The sequence below is a fragment of the Talpa occidentalis genome, unplaced genomic scaffold, assembly GCF_014898055.3.
Source record: "Talpa occidentalis isolate TD23 unplaced genomic scaffold, MPIMG_talOcc4v2.1 talOcc4.16, whole genome shotgun sequence".
Taxonomy (NCBI): Eukaryota; Metazoa; Chordata; class Mammalia; order Eulipotyphla; family Talpidae; genus Talpa; species Talpa occidentalis.
The window spans coordinates 5,151,961-5,171,022 of record NW_023601653.1 but is presented as its reverse complement, the minus strand read 5'-3'; the positions used below and the strand labels follow the sequence as shown (position 1 = coordinate 5,171,022).

The 19,062-nt window shown below is 52.5% G+C and overlaps 2 protein-coding genes across 2 annotated transcripts; one reads left to right on the top strand and one right to left on the bottom strand.

Annotated features, from left to right (window-relative positions):
• Positions 1-471: 471 nt before the first annotated feature.
• On the top strand, positions 472-2,441 carry TOMM22 (translocase of outer mitochondrial membrane 22). The gene is made up of 4 exons (XM_037515213.1): positions 472-617; positions 860-978; positions 1,393-1,510; positions 1,706-2,441. The coding sequence occupies exons 1-4, from the start codon at positions 495-497 to the stop codon at positions 1,778-1,780; spliced, it is 435 nt and encodes a 144-aa protein (XP_037371110.1). The 5' UTR covers positions 472-494; the 3' UTR covers positions 1,781-2,441.
• A 481-nt stretch (positions 2,442-2,922) lies between these two features.
• JOSD1 (Josephin domain containing 1) lies at positions 2,923-15,349 on the bottom strand. Its single transcript, XM_037513556.2, has 4 exons — positions 14,615-15,349; positions 6,868-6,996; positions 6,572-6,766; positions 2,923-6,012 (listed from the first exon to the last, which is right to left on the bottom strand). Exons 1-4 carry the CDS (start codon positions 14,797-14,799, stop codon positions 5,913-5,915), a joined length of 609 nt encoding a protein of 202 aa, XP_037369453.1. The 5' UTR covers positions 14,800-15,349; the 3' UTR covers positions 2,923-5,912.
• Positions 15,350-19,062: the final 3,713 nt, after the last annotated feature.

Below are 19,062 nucleotides of genomic sequence, written 5' to 3'. Positions count from 1 at the left end.
TTGTTTTCTTTGGTCATTTATATTCCACAAATGCGTGAAGGCAGCCATCTGGTGTCTCTCACTCTCTGGCTTTCTTCACTTCCTGTAATCACCTCCAGATCCATCCATTTTGTCTCCGAAGGCACCACGTCATCTTTCTAAAGCGCTGAGCAGTGCTCCACGGAGCAGCGGATCCACGCTACCAGGGCGTCTGCGGCGGGCACTCGGGTTGGTTCCGTGGCTCGGCCACCGTGGACAGCGCTGCTGTGAAGGAGGCGCGCACAGCTCTTTTCCTGGCAGAGTTTTCGTGCTCTTCGGGCAAACGGCGAGGCCTGGTAAGACTGCACGGCTCCCCTGGGCCTCCCACCTCCCTGCGCGCCCACGGAGGCGGAGACCTCCCGCCAGGCGGCGGCGCCCTCGCCCCGCCCGCCGGCCCCGCTCCGGAAGCGCCGCTCTGCGCGGCAGGGGCGCGTCTCGCCTCCTCCCTTCCGCTTCCGGCGTCCCCACCTGCAGTCATGGCCGCCGCCGCTGCCGCCGCCGCCGCCGGGCCTGGGGCGCCGCTGTCCCCGGACGAGCTGGTTCCCAAGGGCGACGCCGAGAAGACTGAGGAGGACCTGGAAGAAGACGACGACGAGGAGGTACTCGGCCCCTGTGCGGGGCAGGGGCGGGCGTGCGCGTGGGGCGGCCGCCGGGGGTGCGGGCTCCGCGTGCGCCGGGGCCGGGGGGGCCGGGGCGGAGGCGGCTCCTCCGAGCCCGGGGTGGGGGCGCGACGGGGGCACCCCGGGCCCGGGCGCCCTGGCCCGGCGGGGCCCGGCGTGATCCAGCGCGCGGGGCGGGCGCCGCCGCAGCGTCGTCCCCACGCGCGCCGCCTCTGCCGCAGCTCGACGAGACGCTGTCGGAGCGCCTGTGGGGGCTGACGGAGATGTTCCCGGAGCGGGTCCGCTCCGCGGCCGGAGCCACCTTCGATCTCTCTGTTTTTGTGGCTCAGAAAATGTACAGGTAAGGAACGAGGGCGAGGACATGGGGGTGTATGTGGGGGGACCGGCGTGCCGTGAGCGAGCACGGGAACCCCAGCCTGTCTCCTGGGTGACGGCGTGACCTTGGAGGGCGGCTCCTTGATCATTCTGGCTGTCGGCGGCTTCGCTGTGAGGGGGAGGGGGCGGTAGAGGGCAGGTGAAGCTGAGAGATCATTTCACATTGAGATAATAGAAGCGCTCAGGAGAGTGTAAAATTTGCTTATGTGTAGCCTCCAGAACTGCTCCTCCTGTCCCTGGTAGAAGTATGGTGCAACGGTGGGTAGAACACACTTACCAACAACTTTGGAGTTTGTGGTGTGAGAGGTGAGGTTCCTGGTTCCTTCTTGAGGGACCTGCCTTTTCCTGTCTCGCTGTCATGTTCACACTCCCTCGGTAGGTTTTCCCGGGCAGCCTTGTGGATCGGGACCACTTCCTTCATGATCCTGGTCCTTCCTGTTGTATTTGAGACGGAGAAGTTGCAAATGGAGCAACAGCAGCAGCTGCAACAGCGGCAGGTGAGCCAGAGCCAGAGGGGTTTGGTTCTCGGCACTTGGGTAGACCAGCCGTGACTGTGTGGGTGGAGGTTGGAATCCAGCCATTCTTTCAGAGACCAGCATTGCTTTTGTAGACCTTGTCTTCCCCATCAGGTATGATGAGAAGATAGTGTGAGGCCTGTACAATGTCTTATACCCATCCTTTTCTTTTTCCAGATCCTTCTAGGGCCTAACACAGGGCTGTCAGGAGGAATGCCAGGGGCTCTACCTTCACTTCCTGGAAAGATCTAGTTCATTACTGCTGATTTGACCCGTCTTGGTGGGAGAAGTTTGAAGTCAAGTATTTGAACTGATTCTTTGGATTTTTTTTTAAACACTGCACATTGAGCTATCTAAATGTAGTGGGGAGATTTGTCCCCACATTGTCTCATGGAGAGACTCCCAACTTGCAAGCGTGCCCTCTACACTGTCCTGACTTACTTCTTCTGTCCTCACTTTGACACCAGAGTGCAGCAGTGCAGACGGTTACTCCAGCTCTGATCAACCCTCCCCTTTCACTAAATTACTCCCCACAGGAAGATCTCCCTCTTCTATTGTGGGGTAGAAACTGATGCCACTGGGACGTGCCCCTGACCATTAACGACTGTTTTTAAGAATGGGGATGCTGGGGAAGGACACGCACGCCATAGGAAATACAAAAAGGCACTACAGCTTAGTGTAAAGCAGCCACTGTGAGTTCTGTGTATTTGGAAAGGAGGGAGAACCAACAAAGGGCTTCAGCCACAAGACTGAGGGGCGACAGTGGAGGCCAGAATGGAGCGCATTTCCTCTACGCGTTCTGGGGGTTAGACCTGGGCGTGTGTCCCGGGGAATCAGTGCTCACTTTTTGTATTTAAATATTAAAAATTATTCCAACTGAAAGTATTGTCCTTGTGCTTTTGCGATACACACTTTGAAATGACTTAGGCCATTCTAGAATGGCAGAGCCACACTGCCCCTCATGTTCCCTTTTACCTGAGTCAGCACCACCATCTTTACGTTGATCCCTTTGTCACAAGTTCCAAAAGGAAAAAGAAAATTCATTTTCCACCAAGAACTCTTAATAGTAACCCTGGCCTTGAATTCAGGCAATCACTTTCAGATCTGCCAACACAATTTGATCCCTATGCTTTCCCCATCTACAATGACCAATGAGAAAGGATTTACGGGGAATAACAGAGCTGGTATCCAGTCTGGGGAAGAGAAGGTTGCAAATGGAACTTCTTTGGCTTTTAATTTCCGAGATGAACCACTGATGATGAATCCTACTGTAGCTGTCTCGGACCTTTATAGTTGCCCATGTAAATTTTTAGTGCTATTGGTGCTTCTCTGTGGGTTATAGGAACAATACAATTGAAGTACAGGTAATTCTTGATTTATACTTTTTTCTTAATATTTTATTTATGCATACAAGAGCTGGGGTGTAGGCCAGAGGTGGGTGGGGAGGTGGTGAGAGCATTCACCAGAGACAGAGTGGGGAACAGAACAGGCGGACTGACAAATACACTGGTAGGTTGAACAGCAGGCAAGACAGGAGAGGTCTGCTGTGCCATGTGGGTAGCTCCCTGGCTGGGTATCAAACTCTGCTGCAGTGGCTGCTGATAGCGTCATAGTGCTGAGACTTAACCCCTTGCACCACCAGGAGGCCCCTGATTTGCGTTTTTTGATGGTGACAGGCACCTTCAATGGAAACCGTACATAAACTTTTACTGTTTTTTATTTTCCCTGTATGGCGTGGGATCCTACAGTAATGCTGGGCAGGGGCACAGCCTATCGGCCCCCTCACCCGGACAAAGGGGTGAACAAGTGACATTCTACAGACCTTCAGTTTTAAGTTACATGAGCTATTCAACACCATCATAACGTAGGCTTTATGTTTGCTCAACTGCTAATGAAAGTGCCCTGGGCATCCTCACCTGTGGTTGCGAGGTTAGGCGTGTTAGATGTGTGTTTTTACTCCTGTTTTCAACTTTACATGGGCTTGTTGGGACAGAACTTACTTAGCCTTAAGTCCAGGAATAGTGTGTACTCTACTTTGCAGAGGAAACAGCCATAAAAACATCCATCCCTACAAGGCCACGCAGGAAATGCCTGATTTGAATCAAATCTAGACAGTCCGACTCCTGTGCACTGGGTGCAGGGTCCTCCTGAGATGTGGGACCTACTTGTCGACTACTGAACCCTCGTCAGTGCTGGCAAACCCTTGTGCTTAGATTAGGGTTAAGATTCTTCAAACCACCAAGTCCAGTGTTTTGTAAACTAAATTGAAAAGCACTTTGTGTTTCTTTTAAGCCAAACTCTGAATATTTTGTCTGATCTTCCGAAGCGAGAGGTCTGACCAAAGCTCAGGATCCCTGGAAGAAGCTTCAAGAGGCTTGACCTCCTCACAGCAGCAGCATAGTCAAGTTTGCTTTTCTCCCCTAGACGTACATCAGTACATGATTAAGGCAGTCAAGATTTGTGTACAGTTTTCCATTTTTAATATTTGGTTAAACAAAATACATCTTTTGTAAACAAACCTAGCACAAGGCCAACAAAAAGGAATAAAAGCAAGAGAAAAAGCCTAGGGTTGCCCCACACTGGGCGTCAGGACCAGGCCTGTCCCCTTTCTTAAAGTGGGGCGTTTTGCCCTTGGGCATCCGCGTGGGTCCCTGTTCCTAAGCACCAGAATCGGATTGAACAGAGAAACCAGCCCTGAAATGTGTAAGCGGCTTTGCATATCCCATGGCTCATGGACTCCAAGTGCCTGGGGACTCCTTTGAAGTGCCATTTGCACAGGCCCAAGCAGAATGGTGGAGAGGAGTTTCCTCCTCTTCCCAGGAAATGGCTTACAATCTCTGACAGTGCCAGTGGACCGAGGGCCTGCTTGCAACAATCAGCAGGTTGACTGTGACTTCTGGCTGGTGGTGACTGGAATGTCATTGTGCAGGGCAGCGCGCTCCCTGTGGCGCCAAGCAGGTCTGGTGTAGAGGACAGTGCAGAGACTGACTGCAGCCAGCTGCTGAGGGTGTAACGCAGTAGCCGCTTGGGGGCCTCTGTTACTCAGCATAAAAAACGGCCTTGTTGGATTAAAGATACATGTGCAGAAAAAGTGCTGGTGTAAACATGCACTCCAGTCACAGTGGGGAGAAAGCCTCGGCTTCGTCCCGTGAAGCTTACTCAGGCTCGACATGCAAGCCCCGGGCTGGCTTTGCGGCTGGAGAGAAGTCTGGCCAGCGGGGCAGCTCTCAGACCTGCCGAGACCATTGACCTGAAGGGACAGACAGGCCAGTCCCATCTGCCCACCTGCCTCGGTGACATGGAGCGGTATGACACTCCGTCTCGTTTTCAAAAAACATGAGAAAAGGGGCCCACATCTACTCAAAGAGGTTGGGGCTGGGTCGATTCTCCGTTGACTTGGAAAGGAAACTACGAAAGGTGGCAGACCCAGATCCCCTAACCCTAAATAATGCATGTAACACCCAACCCGGCGCCCTGCTGCCCGTCACCACAGTGACGCCCAGCCTGAACTGCCACTCTCATCCTCAGTGTCCCGAGAGGGCTGTTACTTGCCTCACCCAACCTGTCTCAAACTAGTGGAATTTGCTGTTGAAGGTAGACTTGTCCTGATTTTGCCAAGAGGGCGTCGCTGGGGACTGCCTTTTGGCCTGGCTCATGCCCCCGAACCTCCTTCCCTGCGTAGTTAAGAGGCAGGCACAGCCCAAAGCAGGGCAGATGAGCCAGCCTGTCTGTTTGGCTTTTGCCACCTCCTCATAAGGACAGAGCCCGCTGTCACACTAGAACATGGCAGGGCCCAACCACCAGCGTGGACCACGGGAGAACTTTTCATTGTAAAACTCCAAGGATGGCCATAAACCACCCTTAAAAATGGGGGTCAGGGTTGGCATTAGGGGCAGGAGATGGCATGCCGTACCACTGCTGGGGGTTTGGAGATGGTTTCCTGAGAGGCCCTGAAGCTCTGGGTCCTTCAAGTCAGTCACATGGGCTGTGCATGTACTGTCTTCAGACCCACTGGTTGCCAGGAAGGGGGAAGTGGAGGCAGCATCTCCAGGTGAGTCAGAGCAGTGGTGAACTCCAGCAGAGCCTGTCAAGTCCTCACAGGGAAGGAGGAAGTAAGCTGGACCCACCTTCCCTTCTCCTCTCTGAACTAAAACCAGGGTCTTCCACGGCTCACCCTACGTGCACAGAGCTCCCGCCTTCCTTTCCCAGGAATGCGTAATGCTGGTTGGTTCTTGTGACAATCCACACATCTGCCTATTGCACTGTCAAGTCTGGGGGAAACCCGGTGAGATGTCTGGGGGAGTGGCAGGGGCAGGCCCGCTGTACAGGCCCCGGCACATCACAGAGGACGAGGAGGCAGGTGAGGGAGCTGGGTGGAACCTTGTTACACATCAGCCCTCCAGCTCTGACGGGCTTCCACCTCTTCTGGAACCACCAGCAGGAGTTCACAGTTCTTTCCTCGCAGATGTTGTTTTAGAAATTTCCTATGGAGAAAAGAGTAGATGAGAGAGAAAATGAAACGCAGGTGAAGTTGCAAACCGCAGTCTGGGAGCCACGTTTACCAGTCACTTGTCATCTACATCCCTGGCACGCCCAGAAACACCCCAGTAGTGATCTGTTCCTGGAGGTGTCCAGTTTGGTCACCCCTCAATCACAGATTTCCACCTGAGATTCTGTTCATCCTCGTGTCGCTGTCATCAGTAGCTGCCTCTGGGAGGATCACAGGCCGAAGTGCCTTCAAGTAAGGACTGCTAGTTGTTTTTTTAAAAAGTCTTCTGTTGGCCTGAATGACCGTAGCCCTCCCCCTGAACTGGCAGCCCCACCGTCACAGCTGTCGGGGAGGAGCCTGTAGGCCAGCACCGCCGGGGCGGTAGGGCCTCTCCAAGGGACATAAGGTCCTCTTGGGCCATCAAAGGTTCAGGGCCTTCACATGGGGGAGAGAACCCAAGGAGACAGCATTTCATTGCCTTCGTCACATTCCCAAAGAGGAGCTCGACGCGCCCGACACACAGGAAGGGGCCCAGCACACGCCCCCGCCGCTACCTGAGCTCGCTCTCCCCTCCAATCCACTCGGGCATCTTCAGCTTGGAGTCAAGGTTGTAGTAGGCGCCTCCCACCTCTCGAACACAAATCCAGTGCTGCCGTTTGAGGGGCAGCTTCAGTGGACCCCAGCACAGGCTGGAGGGCAGGTTCATAATGAAGCCCATGACATTCGTGAGAGCAATGGCACTGACGTCCCTGCGGAGGAGAGACAGGTCAGGCCCCAGCAGCCATGCCCCAGAGTCCTGCTGGGACGCCACGCCCGCTCTCGCCACTTTGCCCAGCCGGGCCCGGGTTACCTGCGCTTGTCCCACCAGACAGCTTCGTAGCCTTTGGTCTGAAGTGCTGCCATGATGACGTTCACGTCATAGTTCCCATTCCCCAGCATGCTCTTCTTGTGGGGCGTCACCATGGTGTTTGGGGACAACCTACAAGTGGTGAAGAGGGATAACTGAGGTGTGTGGCCTGCCAGGGGCAGGGGAGCACCGCACCTCACTGCCCCTGGTCCTGTTTCTCTCAGGTCAAACGTAACCCACGTTAACCAGACCATCTTCCATCTGGGCTCCTGATGCCCCAGAACCACCTTTTTCACACACAACAGGAACTCAGTCGTGGCCAGGCTTACCTGCCTGCCATCTAGAAAGTGTGTCTAGGGTAAAGTCAGGGATGCAAAGACTGCTTCATGAAGGCATCTCAACGACCTCCCCAGCGGTTTGCGCCTGTAGTTTTCCTCCTGCCTTTATGCTAAGTCTTTTTTAAAACACTGGAAAAAAGCATTCAGTATGTATGTTGGCATGGACAGTATTGTTAGTGCGTGCTCTCTCTCTCCTTTCCTCCCCACTCAGGCCTGCACGGTGGGTCATCATCAATCACCGAGCAGGCAAAGGCACACGCGGCCCAGCGAGGCCACACGCACAGAGGCGCTGGGGCCAGATGTAAGACCATACCAAGCAGTAAGGCTCACGTGAAACCAGAATGCACGACCACCTCACGGCACTCCAGATCTTGCTATTACATCTACTCAAACATCCATTTTTTTAATTAAAGCACACAGAGAATCCACTGGAAAAAATCTTGCACCAGAAATGAACAGCAAGTGCAGTGCCAGTTCTGCCCAAGAGGCCGGGAGCTACTTCTGCCAGACTGCTGAGCCACTCCCCCCAAGACAAGGTCCACTCTGGGGGCGCTTCTGGTTCCAGGATTCGGCGCCCCCGGGCCGGTCAGGCTCACGCAGCACGCCTCCCACCTTCGCGTGAAGGAGGAAGGGAAACGTAGCCCCTTGGGAATAAGAGCGGCGAGCAAGCAGGCAGGAGGCTGCTAAAGACCACGCCAAAAGAGAATCAAAACTATGGGGCACAGATGTCAACTCTGAAAACCTGGGAAATCGACATACAGCAACCACACTGGCATCTTTCAAAGACAAAACATACTCCTGCTACTGCTTGAACCCCCAATGGTTCCCAAAGCACTTAAATACCATCTAAATGACTTCCCCTGTCCTGGAAGGCCCTGGGGGTCCTGCCCACCCCACCCCCGCCTCTTACTGCACAGACCTTCTCTGCGGTGTGAACACGAGAACCTTCCTCACACGAGGGCCTGCGCACGGCTTCCTGTCCAGAATGCTCTTCCTCTGCATCTGAGCTTGGTTTGCTTCTTAGCATCTGGGACTCAGGTACTATTTGCCTTTCAGGCCTTTCTTGGCCAATCAACCTGAAGTTTGTGCCAGTAACTTCCTCATATGCTCACCTGCTTTAATTGAATTATGGCCCCTGTCACTGGGCTATCATGCTTTCTCGCTTGTCTGTTTTCTACTTCAGAGAGACAGCTGGGACCTCTATTCTGCTGAGGCCACTTTGCTAGGGCACAAAGAGAAGAGGTGCCTGTTGAAATTCTATGTTTATATTGTCATCCTCTCTTTACCCATAAATATTAATAGTGGACCCCAACATGAGAAGGGCTTACATACATGCCTGTCTGCAGAGCTAGCAAAGGACGAGGACCCAGGCTACCAAATACCACTCTGCAGCTAGCCTGTATTTTACCTGTAATGACAACCACCACTGAGTAAAAACTTCTGTATCTCATTTAATCCTCACAAAAAATTTTTGAGGTTTGTAATTACTTCCAGCTTCTAAGTTTAAAAAACTGAAGTTCAGGGGCCTCCCTGGTGACGCAAGGGGTTAAGCACCGCCCTGTGAAGCAATCTGCAGCCTCTGCAGCACGAGTTCAATCCCTAGCCGGCTAGGGAGCAACCCACATGGTGCAGCAGACCTCTCCTGACTCGCCTGCTGCTCCCCTCAGCAGTGAACTTCTGTCAGTCTGCTTGTTCTGTCCCCCACTGTCTCTGGTGAATCCTCTCAGCTCCCACATCTCTGGCCTGTAACCCAGCGCTTGTATGCATAAATAAATGAATCTTTAAAAAATAAATAAAAAATAAAAAACTGAAGTTCAGTGATTTAAAATGACTTGCCATGATCACTTACCTCGCAAGTGACACAACTAGCATTCCAACCTAAGTCCATCTGAATCCAAAGTCTCGCATGCTGTGTATGGCAAGGACCCAAGAGTCAATGTGGGTGGGGGGCAGGCTGCTGAGAAGACAGGCCAGTGGAGTCCCTGGGGCTTGGGACCAGAATGAAGCTTAACAGGACAAAAGGCTCTCGGGGGTTCTTGGGCACTTGGATTAAATGAAAATGCCTTAGAGCAGCGGTGCCCATGTCCCAGGCATCTCAGAAGGCACCCAGCAGGCTGGCTGACGCATGCCAACAGCTCTCCTGCAGATCATTCAGGGCCCCTCGTATGCTAATATTCACCTGGATTCTTGAGGGGGTGGAGCATTCCCACACATGTGGTTCCAGTTCCCACACATATGAGCACACTTTTTGGGAACTGCACCTTGCAAGATTCGTGCTCCAGGAATCTTTCCCCTGGTGCTACATCTATCTCAGGTTCAAATCCTTTCCTGAATCTACGCCCACTGTCTCTTCCCTAAATGCTGGCCCCTTTAACTCACACCTCAACTTTCGAAACAGGTTCTTAAATTGACCTCCCTGCCTCCACACTATCCTTGCATCAGTTCAAACCATAGGTACCGAGGTATCATCTCACTCTTACTGCCAATCAGTCAACTAACTGCCTGGCTGGCCAACGCTCCCAGCCTGACTCGGCCTGCTGCGTCCTCAGCTAGTGCACTTCAGGAATCACGATCTACGGCCTCTGTTCTCTTACCCTATTTCCTAAAGCTTCGAGTTCAACCTCGCACCCTACCTCTTTCATGGTGTCTCTCTGAGCTCCCGTGTGGCAGAGAAGACAGGGATGAGGAGGGCTACACACAACGGAATCCCTGTCTGAGCAGCATCAATGCTGAGCATTAACCTCCCTGCCTGTTAGCCTGCCTGTGGAGACGGGGGTGACGCTACCGTATGGATGGAACGACGCAGAGCTCAGTCACCCCGCACACATACATTCAACAGGAAATTCCTGAATCCCAGGGAACTGCAACCTTCACGTCGAGGCGCTGGCAACTGAACAAGTGTGCTGGCCACGCCAGTCAACACAGCAGCACTGAAATGGGCTTCCAGCTCATGCCCAGAGGAGCGGGATCCCGAGGAAGTGGGCTCCAAGTGTGCCCACGGTATCAGTACTTGCTTTTACTTTAACAATAAGCAAGTGCTTACTTACCGCTTTTATAAGCTTTATCACTCAGTCCTCCCAACAACCTTGAGACACATAACCCGACAGAACAAATAAGAAAGCCGAGGGGCAAGGATGTTGTTTGCCATCATATTGGGCACATGAGCGGCAGACTAGGATTCAGCCCCGAAAGCCAAGGCCACACTGAATCCCATGGAATTCTGTTCTGTCCCAGTGAATCCGTTCCTCCTGTCCAGGACTGTCTCAGTGAATCCAACAGAAGCTACAGACTGCAGAGCAAGGCTCTCCTCCCTGTTGCTGAAGCGCAAGCAGAGGGCCCTGAGATGCAAAGTGACCTGCCAGCGAAGAGAAGAGATGGCTTGAGCTCTCACTCAAACCCCGCCAGCCCATGAGGCCAGGTCCTCTGCACTACCGCTGTGTCTGCCACCGCTGCTGCATTCAGACTTTAATGGAAGGCTGTGGGGACATTCATCAAGATTCTTTCTCGCCCCTAATTATTATTTCTCTTTTTACAAGGTCTAAAGAGATGTCACCTTAGAAAAAAATGGTTCAGTGCTTCCTGATGTGTTTTCAGGCTATTAAAGGCAAAGCGGTGCTCGGTGGGGAGCCCTGCAGGTGTGGGCTATCAGGATGATAACAATGAGGTGCTTGCCGTGCTCTTGGAAGAGATCATTTAGCTTCTAGAGGTTAACTCTCAATACCACCTTTCCTTGATTTACAACCACCATATCTTTAAATGTGGCTCCCGCCAAGTCAGGGACCTTTTAATGAGGAAGTGGAGTAGAGAATACTGGCTGTTCCCCAAATCTATGATCCCCCCAGATAGAGAACAGTGGTCGTTCACCAATACCTATCTATCATCTCTTTGTTTCTTTCAGCTTCTATTAGCTTTCCCCTGGTACCAAGGGAGTTTCATCTACTTGAATTTTTTAAGATTTACTTATTTATACATACAAGAACTGGGGTACAGGCCAGAGGTGCAGGGGAGGGGGGAATGAGAGGATCCACCACAGACAGAGAGGGGAGCAGAACAGGCAGATCCACTGAAATCCACTGCTGAGGGGAACAGCAGGCGAGTCAGGAGAGGTCTGCTGTGCCATGTGGGTTACTTCCTGGCCGGCCAGGGATCGAACTCGTGCTACAGAGGCTGTGTCTCAACCCCTGGGCCACCAGGGAGGCCTTCGTTTACTTGAATTGAACAACAATCTTATTTGGGAAAGGAATACACACATGCCCAGCTATTACATTTAATCACTGAAAAACTGCTACATCTAATGAAAATGTTTGCGGCATGGGCATTTTCAAAACAACGTAGCAAGGCTGCTATCATCTCATCTGATTTCTAAGTCCCTTCTTTTTCAAAGCAGACACAGGACAGGGTGGGAGATCAAGCATCCACACCTATACACGAGCACTAATGAAACCTACTTCAGGCCTTTTCTCCCATTTCACACGTTGAAAACTGAGCCTTTTCCAACCAACGACCTCTGTTTGCTCTCACACAGGCCACACCGCTGTGTGCAAACCCTGACAGTGCTGGCCCACCTCTGACTGCTCTTGTCTCCGTCTCCATGCTGCTGCCACCAACCCATTAGCTGAATTTTAAATTCCTATTCATTTCTGATTCTAAACGTGAGTCATCTCATATCCACAACTGTACTGGAATGCCACCCTGCTTTTGTATTTCCCTACTTTTATCTGGTTAAAATTCAGCTGCTAGGATGAACTACTCCTCAGCAAATGACAATAATCAAAAATGTTTTCCCACTTCTATCACTCATTAGCACATCTTCCAAAAAGCATAGAACTTGAGATCTGGGGATTTAAAGACTTGGTAGTTAAACCTGACAACAAGGTCTTCCTGGTGGCCTAGGGCTTAAGTCTCAGCACTATCAACGCTAAGGTCTGAGTTCAATCCCCGGCCAGGGAGCTCACCCACATGGCACAGCAGACCTCTCCTGTCTCGCCCGCTGCTCCCCTCAGCAGTGTATTTCAGTCAGTCTGCCTGTTCTGCTCCCCACTCTGTCTCTGGTGAATCCTCTCACCCGCACCTCTGGCCTGCACCGCAGTTCTTCTATGCAAAAAAATAAATAAACCTGCCAGTGCCATTCTTTTTTATGTTAAGACCCAAGCAGACAGCATTCAAAATGCCCCAAACCCCATGGTTCTAACTTAAATCTTGAATCCATCCTCAAGGCCTGGTCAGCGCATAGCTCTGACATGCACTTGGCAGCAGAGTCTGCTCACTGTTTTCTCCACAGTGCCCAGCAGCGCCTGGCACACTGCAGGCAGCTAGTACCTGTTTGCTTAAAAAATTCCATGGTCTCTCCCTCACCTTACCTCTTCTCCCTTTGCTTTTCTCTCTGATCCCTTTCACACTTCCTTACGTCTATTTACCCATGCAGGAGCTTTCTGTACAGAATACCCAATACAGAATTCCACCTCTAGACTAGGGATTCTAAGTCTAGTCTCGTACAAACACATTTGCTATTACTTTGAGGTGGATCTTTACATTGTGCCAATAGGGAATTGGGACGTGTAGGGCAACTTGCTAAAGCCTTAAGAGCCAGAGTACAATGCTGGTTCCATGTAACTGCTTAGCAAATACTCAGCATTCTTTCACTCAGCAGAAACACAGCTGAAGAATTCCATTCTCACAAACACCTGATCATCATCCACCTCTTCAGACCCAGGCCCACCTCGCAAGGCGGGGTGAGCAGCTACCGGAGCAGCTACCAACGCTCGGGAAGAGCAACTAGAGGGCAGGCTCTGCAGTCACGAAGCTGTATCCAAACCCTGCCACTACAGAGCTCTGTGATGGCTGTGCCATGACTTCCTCATCTGGAAAAACGAGAAATAACAGAACCTGCCTTACAATGTTAGTGTGAATAAGTTAGCAAGGGGCAAGGCACTGAGACTGTGCTTTGCTACAAACGTTAAAAGCTTCTGAACAGACACAGAATCCTGACTCGACATCAGCGTGTGAAACTGGGCAAACTGTTTAAACTGAATCCCAGTTTCCTACAGTCACCACTGATACAGTGACACATGACAAAGCAAAAGGAAATACAGGTACTCACTGGAGTCTTCCTTCCTAGATGTAGATTAGGAAATAATTAGTATCTCATAGTATCCAATTAGGAGTAAAAATATTGACTGGCCAAAAGAACCAGTCTAATAGACTGCCTTCCTTTCTATCCGAGATCTGACACATGGCCTTACCTCCCCGGGCCCATTTCCTGGAGAGTTCATTCTACCGGCCAGATAAGACCCTGATGCAAGTGACATCTGTGCGCTGTGAAGACGTTCCACGGCTATCACTAGCAACGGAAAAGAAGTACTCGCACTAGCACACGGGAATTCCCATTCTTTTAACAGAGGCCTCTTTCAGGGCCAAGTAAGCACTACAAACCACTCCAGACAGGTTGTTTCTAGCTGTAACTCAGTTCAATAAGGGGCAAACTCCTAGCGAAGACACTCAGAAAAGGATCTTCTGTAATTGCCAGGATGCAACCCTTGCAGGCTTCCTGAGCTTTCTCTGTACCAGGAACTGAACAGACCTAACCCTTTCTAGCTGGAGTAATGAGGCAGGCTCGCTGCCAAAGTTGCCATGGGCATCAGACATCCCCCAGTGACATCCAGATACTGTAGAACTCTCAATCCCTTGAACAAAAGAATTTTATAATAGCAAAGCAAAGTGAATTAGATCAACATGTATCCACCTATCAGGCAGCACCTGGCAAAGTGGATAAGAAAAACCACCCAGAATGAAGTAGAAAGGGGAGTGGCATCTCCAGTGGGCTTCAAGTTGTAGGAGCTACTTGGATAAACCACCTGACCTTTCTGCCTGTGGTAAGATAGAGACTGTTGGGACAGCTACACAAAACATTGAATCAAAAGCACAGAGGCCGGCACCCCAGCTCCCAGCACAGCTGAGCACTGTGTGCACGTCTCTGCCTGTGATAACACGGCTGTGTCCTCTCCCGCTGCACCGTAAACTCCTTGGGGGCAGGACTTGAGAGGCACAGCACAGAGATTGCCAGCAGATATGAACCTAAACTCAAGCCCGGCTTCATCTCCTTACTTCACCTCTGGCAAATTGCTGAATTTCTCTGAGCCCTGTCATCAAGAAAGTGGAAATAACATGTATTCCACGAGATTGTTAAAGGGACCCTTAGAGATGAAAGGAACCAGGCTCTTGGCACTGTGCCTAGTCCCAACTAAGCTCAATAAATGGTAGTGATAATCTTTTCCATTTGTGTCTTATACCTGCTAACAGCATCTAGGTAATAATACCCGTTGGTTTGCAGGTTTAGGTGAGACACTGCCCCACCCACAGAATTCAGAAATAGCAAAAAGTATCACAATGCCAAGGAGAAGGGGGCTCCCTACCTCTGGAAAATCTCTTGCAGCGTGTCCCGAGTGAAGGCATTGCCGTCCTGGAAGACGTTATTGAGGGCATGCAGGGCACAAAGCTCCCTGCGCTGTTTCTCATGGTAGATTTGTGGGGGCGCTGCCTGAGGCAGCTCCAAGGATTCAGATTTGGCCTTGTCTCCTTTCCATGGCACGCAACTCATGTTTTTTCGTTTTAGGTTCCAGAGAGGGCTGAAAACACCCTACCCTCCCTTCCTGAGGAAGAATGTAAGCCTCTAAGTCTTTCCAGGATTCCTGAGGTCCACCTTATGCTCTGGGGTCCATGATTTATGCTTTGTCACGGGGAGAAAAGGTTGGAATCAAAAGGGAGAAAAACCCACCTCTTCTCTCTTCTCTATAGAAAAATAACTTTTGGACGAGTTTATTTCACCACCGCTGTCAAAGTGCAGAATTATAAAAAAATCATAGAAAATCTAAGACCATGTTCCCCTTCTCCCACCTCCCTCCCGCCCCCCATCCAAATCCCCACGATTTTCTGGCTGAATTTTCTTCTCCGCAAATGCCAAGCAGGCCTCAAGGCCGGACCGAACGGGCTCGGTCACATCGCTCCTTTTCTTCCATTGCTTTCGAACCACAACGCCACTGACTCAGGAGACCAGGCCTCGGCGGTGGAAACCTCGCAGGATTCCAGCAGCTAACGCGAGCCGGCCGGCAGGGGACCGCGGGCCGCGCTGGGGCCTCTGGCGCGGCTCTCCATCCCCTCGGGCGCGGCGGGCCGCCGGGCGCGGCTCCCTCGACAGGCGCGGACTCTCCCGCTCTCGCCGCGGCCCTGCGGGGAGACGACTCCGCTCAGCTCCGGCAGGCGGGCCCGGGGGCGGCCCGGCCGGGGGGCGGCGCGGCGGGTCGGGCCCCGTCCGAGGGCAGGTCCGGCGCGGCCACCGCGGGCCCGCGAGGGGTGGGGCCCGACTCCGCGCCTCGCCCTCCCGGGCGCGGGCCCCGCCGGCCCGTCGCCCCCACCCCAGCCTCCCGCCCGTCACGTGAGCGCCCGCCCCGCCGCTGCCCCGGCCCCGGCCCCCGCGCCGCCCGCGCCCCGCTCACCGCCGCCGCCGCCGCCACCTGGAGCTGCGGGCCACCACCTGGGCCGCGCTCGGGCGGGCGGGCGGGCGCGCGCGCGCACCTGAGCCCGACGTCAGCGCCCTCGCCGGCGCGTGCTCCGGAAACGCCCTCCGGCGCAGGCCCCGCCCCGCTCGTCGCGTCACGTCTGACGTAGTCCTGACGTCAGCGGCGCCGACCCGGGGGCCGCGCGTCTGCGGGGCGGGTGCGTGGGAGGCCCAGGGCCCGGGGCCGCTCGGTGCCGGGCGGCCGGGCGCGACGTCGGTTGGCCCGGCTGGAGCGCCGCTGCGGGGCGGGGCGAGGCGGCCAGCGGGAGTCCCGCCTCGACGGCCGCCCTTCCCCCGGGCGTCTGCGCCGTGGCCCGGCCAGCGGCGGCGCTTGGTTCTGGCCCCCGCCCTCCCCGCTCGCGCTGTGGGGCCGAAGCCTTCGCGCCCCTGGACCTGCTGCTCCTGAGCGGCCGTTACCTGCGGCGCGGCGCGCCCGTCACCGAGCCGTTTCAGGGCGCCGTACTGACGCGGTCGGGGCGAGACCCTCTCGGTTAGCGGGCCCGACCGCCCCGCGCTGTCTAGGGGTGCTGCGCGGGGCGCCTCTCCGGACGTGGTCGCGTTCCCGCGGCGCGCAGGCCCTCCTGCAGCTCCCCGGTGTCGTATTTCGGTTCCAGTACACACAGACCCCTGTGTTCTGCCCCCGCCCACCCTGCTCCCCGCTCCCCGCTTTGTCTCCCGGGGGCTGCCGCGCAGCTTGGCGCTGTGTCCTTAAGGCCTGTGCGTCTGAGCGTGTGTGGAAGGTGAACCTCGGTCCCGCGTAGGCGTTTTCCCTCTACCCCGGGATATATGGAAGGTATCAGTAAATAATCATAGCAATTATATCTTACGAATCCACCTTTGGGGCCTCCTTGGTGGCCCAAGGGGTTAAGCACTGCACTACGAAGCAATCCGCAGCCTCTGCAGCACGAGTTCGATCCCCGGCTGGCCAGGAGCAACCTACATGGCGAGGCAGAGCTCTCCTTCCTCGCCCGCTGCTCCCCTCAGCAGTGTGTTACAGTCTGCCTGTTCTGTTCCCCACTCTGTCTCTGGAGAATCTGCTCATCCCCCCGCATCTCTGGCCTGTACCCCAGCTCTTGTATGTATACATAAATAAATCTTAAAAAAAAAAAAAATCCACCTTGGGCCTCCCCTGGTGGCACAGGCGGTTGCGCGCCATGCTGTGACGATGTCCGCAGCCTCTGCAGCACCAGGTCCCATATGGCGTGGCAGACCTCTCCTGTCTCGCCCACTGCTCCCCTCAGCAGTGTCTTTCGTCAGTCTGCCTGTTCTGTTCCCCGCTCTGTCTCTGGTGAATCCTCTCACCCTCCCGCGCATCTGGCCTGTACCCCAGTTCTTGTATAAATAAACAAATCTTAAAAAAAAAAAATCCACCTTATCTGCCCTCCGTTTGGATTTTTGTTCAGAAAAACTGAAACACAATGAACTCACACTTAGAATTGAGTCATTTCTTTTGGTACCACACCGCTACACGCAACCAAATGCTCGCTTAACGTACCCGTGATACCATGTGATTGGGGCTCGGGTCACCTTGTGAATTATCTTAAAGTTCTGTAATCTGTAAATCACCTAAGGTTACAGCTATGTTTGTGAGAGATTATTGATGCTTGCAAACACTGGTGTAAGTGCTTTGCAAATACCAGTACGGTAGGTATTTCACTTATTTAGAGAAGAAAACAGGCTCAGAGAGCTTAATTTACTTGCCGGAGGTCACATAGTTGTACATAGTGGACCCAGGATTTGAACCTAAGCTTTAACAGGTTGTCTTCAGAAAGAGGATATAAAGATGGGCAGGGATTCCCTCTGTGATTTTATACTTCACTACTCAAGAAACACCTGTTCTGAGAATTTTTTTCTTCCCCTACCCTGACAACTCAAGGTTTTAGTAATTTTACCTCATGGAGGAATATATAGGATTGTGGCAAGCAATTTACCCAGAAAAACAACAAAAAAAACAACACAAAAGATTAACAACCCATAATCAAAGAATTATTATCCACATCTTTGGAATTGGATGACTTGTCCCAGATTCCTAGCTGTGTTTGTACACATAAGACTCCACTCTAGTTGAAAACAAGACCGTGAGGCAGTTGCCTCTACCCTCAGATAGAGCCCTAAAATGCAAGGCCATTTTGATTTTGGTTTTTTTTTTTTTTGAAGATTTATTTATGCATACAAGAATTGGGGTGTAGGCCAGAGGTGAGGGGAGTGAAAGGACTCACTAGAGACAGAGTGAGGAGCAGAACAGGTGGATCTGCAGAAATCCACCTTTGAGGGAAGAGGCAGGTGAGACAGGAGCCATCCTTTATGCCATGTAGGTCAGCTCCCAGGCCGGGTGATCAAATTCATGCTGCAGAGGCTGGCGATAGCTTGATAGCGCTGTGTCTTTAACCGCTGCGCCACCAGGGAGGCCCCAGATGGGGTGTTTTTATAAGCAGAAGGAGGGTGGGACAAGGAGGATTTTAAGAAGTAAATTATTTCAGGCGAGGTTACCTTTTCTTGGGAAAGTCAGGGGAGTCTTCTGTTAAACAAAAAGCAGCCAATTATTCTACCATCAAAATAGGATTATTTGAAAATAACAAAAAGGAAATTTAGAAAATGCATCCTTATGACAAGACACAGGTGCACCTTCCCTAATCCAAAGCCATCATTCTCTATAGTCTTTGGGGGGCGCTGCTGAGTGAGTGAAGATGCCTGTATCTTTTTGCTGGGGCAGGTAAGCAGCCTCACTTCCTGTTGGAGATGCAAGGTATGTTGGGTCATGTAGTTTGCTGAGTGCACATGAATGGGAACTATCTTCTAACTACCTGACCATATTTAAATAGTTTTTGCGGATTAATATTCACACCTCACTAACATTGACCAGGAAATTCCAGACTGATTCCACTTCTGGGAAGGGTTGAGACCGCAATCAAGTTAGGCATTAAGTCTTGGTTTAATGATGTGGGGCTTACTTAGCACAAGTGGCTCCATTTTAAGCCTGTTGCTCTTTTCCAACATTATGTTATATTCTCTTTCTTGCTATGTTATACTGCTCTTTCTTGCTTGCTGCCTGGGACAATACATCTTGTTAAAACCAGATTATTAGAGTTTAGCTAATCCCTAATTTTGTTAAGGAGGGTGCCATGTTCCCTCCTCCAGTTAATGAGGGGTGGAGCTGAGCAGCCAGGTGAAGCTATATAACAAGGAAGGCAGGTGGACCCTGGAGAGACCTGAAGAAGGATGTGCTTGCTTCTTAGTTTTGAACTTGCCCCAGGGGCAGGGGGAGACTTAGAGGAGACAGTTGAAAGAGAGGTGGGTGAGAGACTG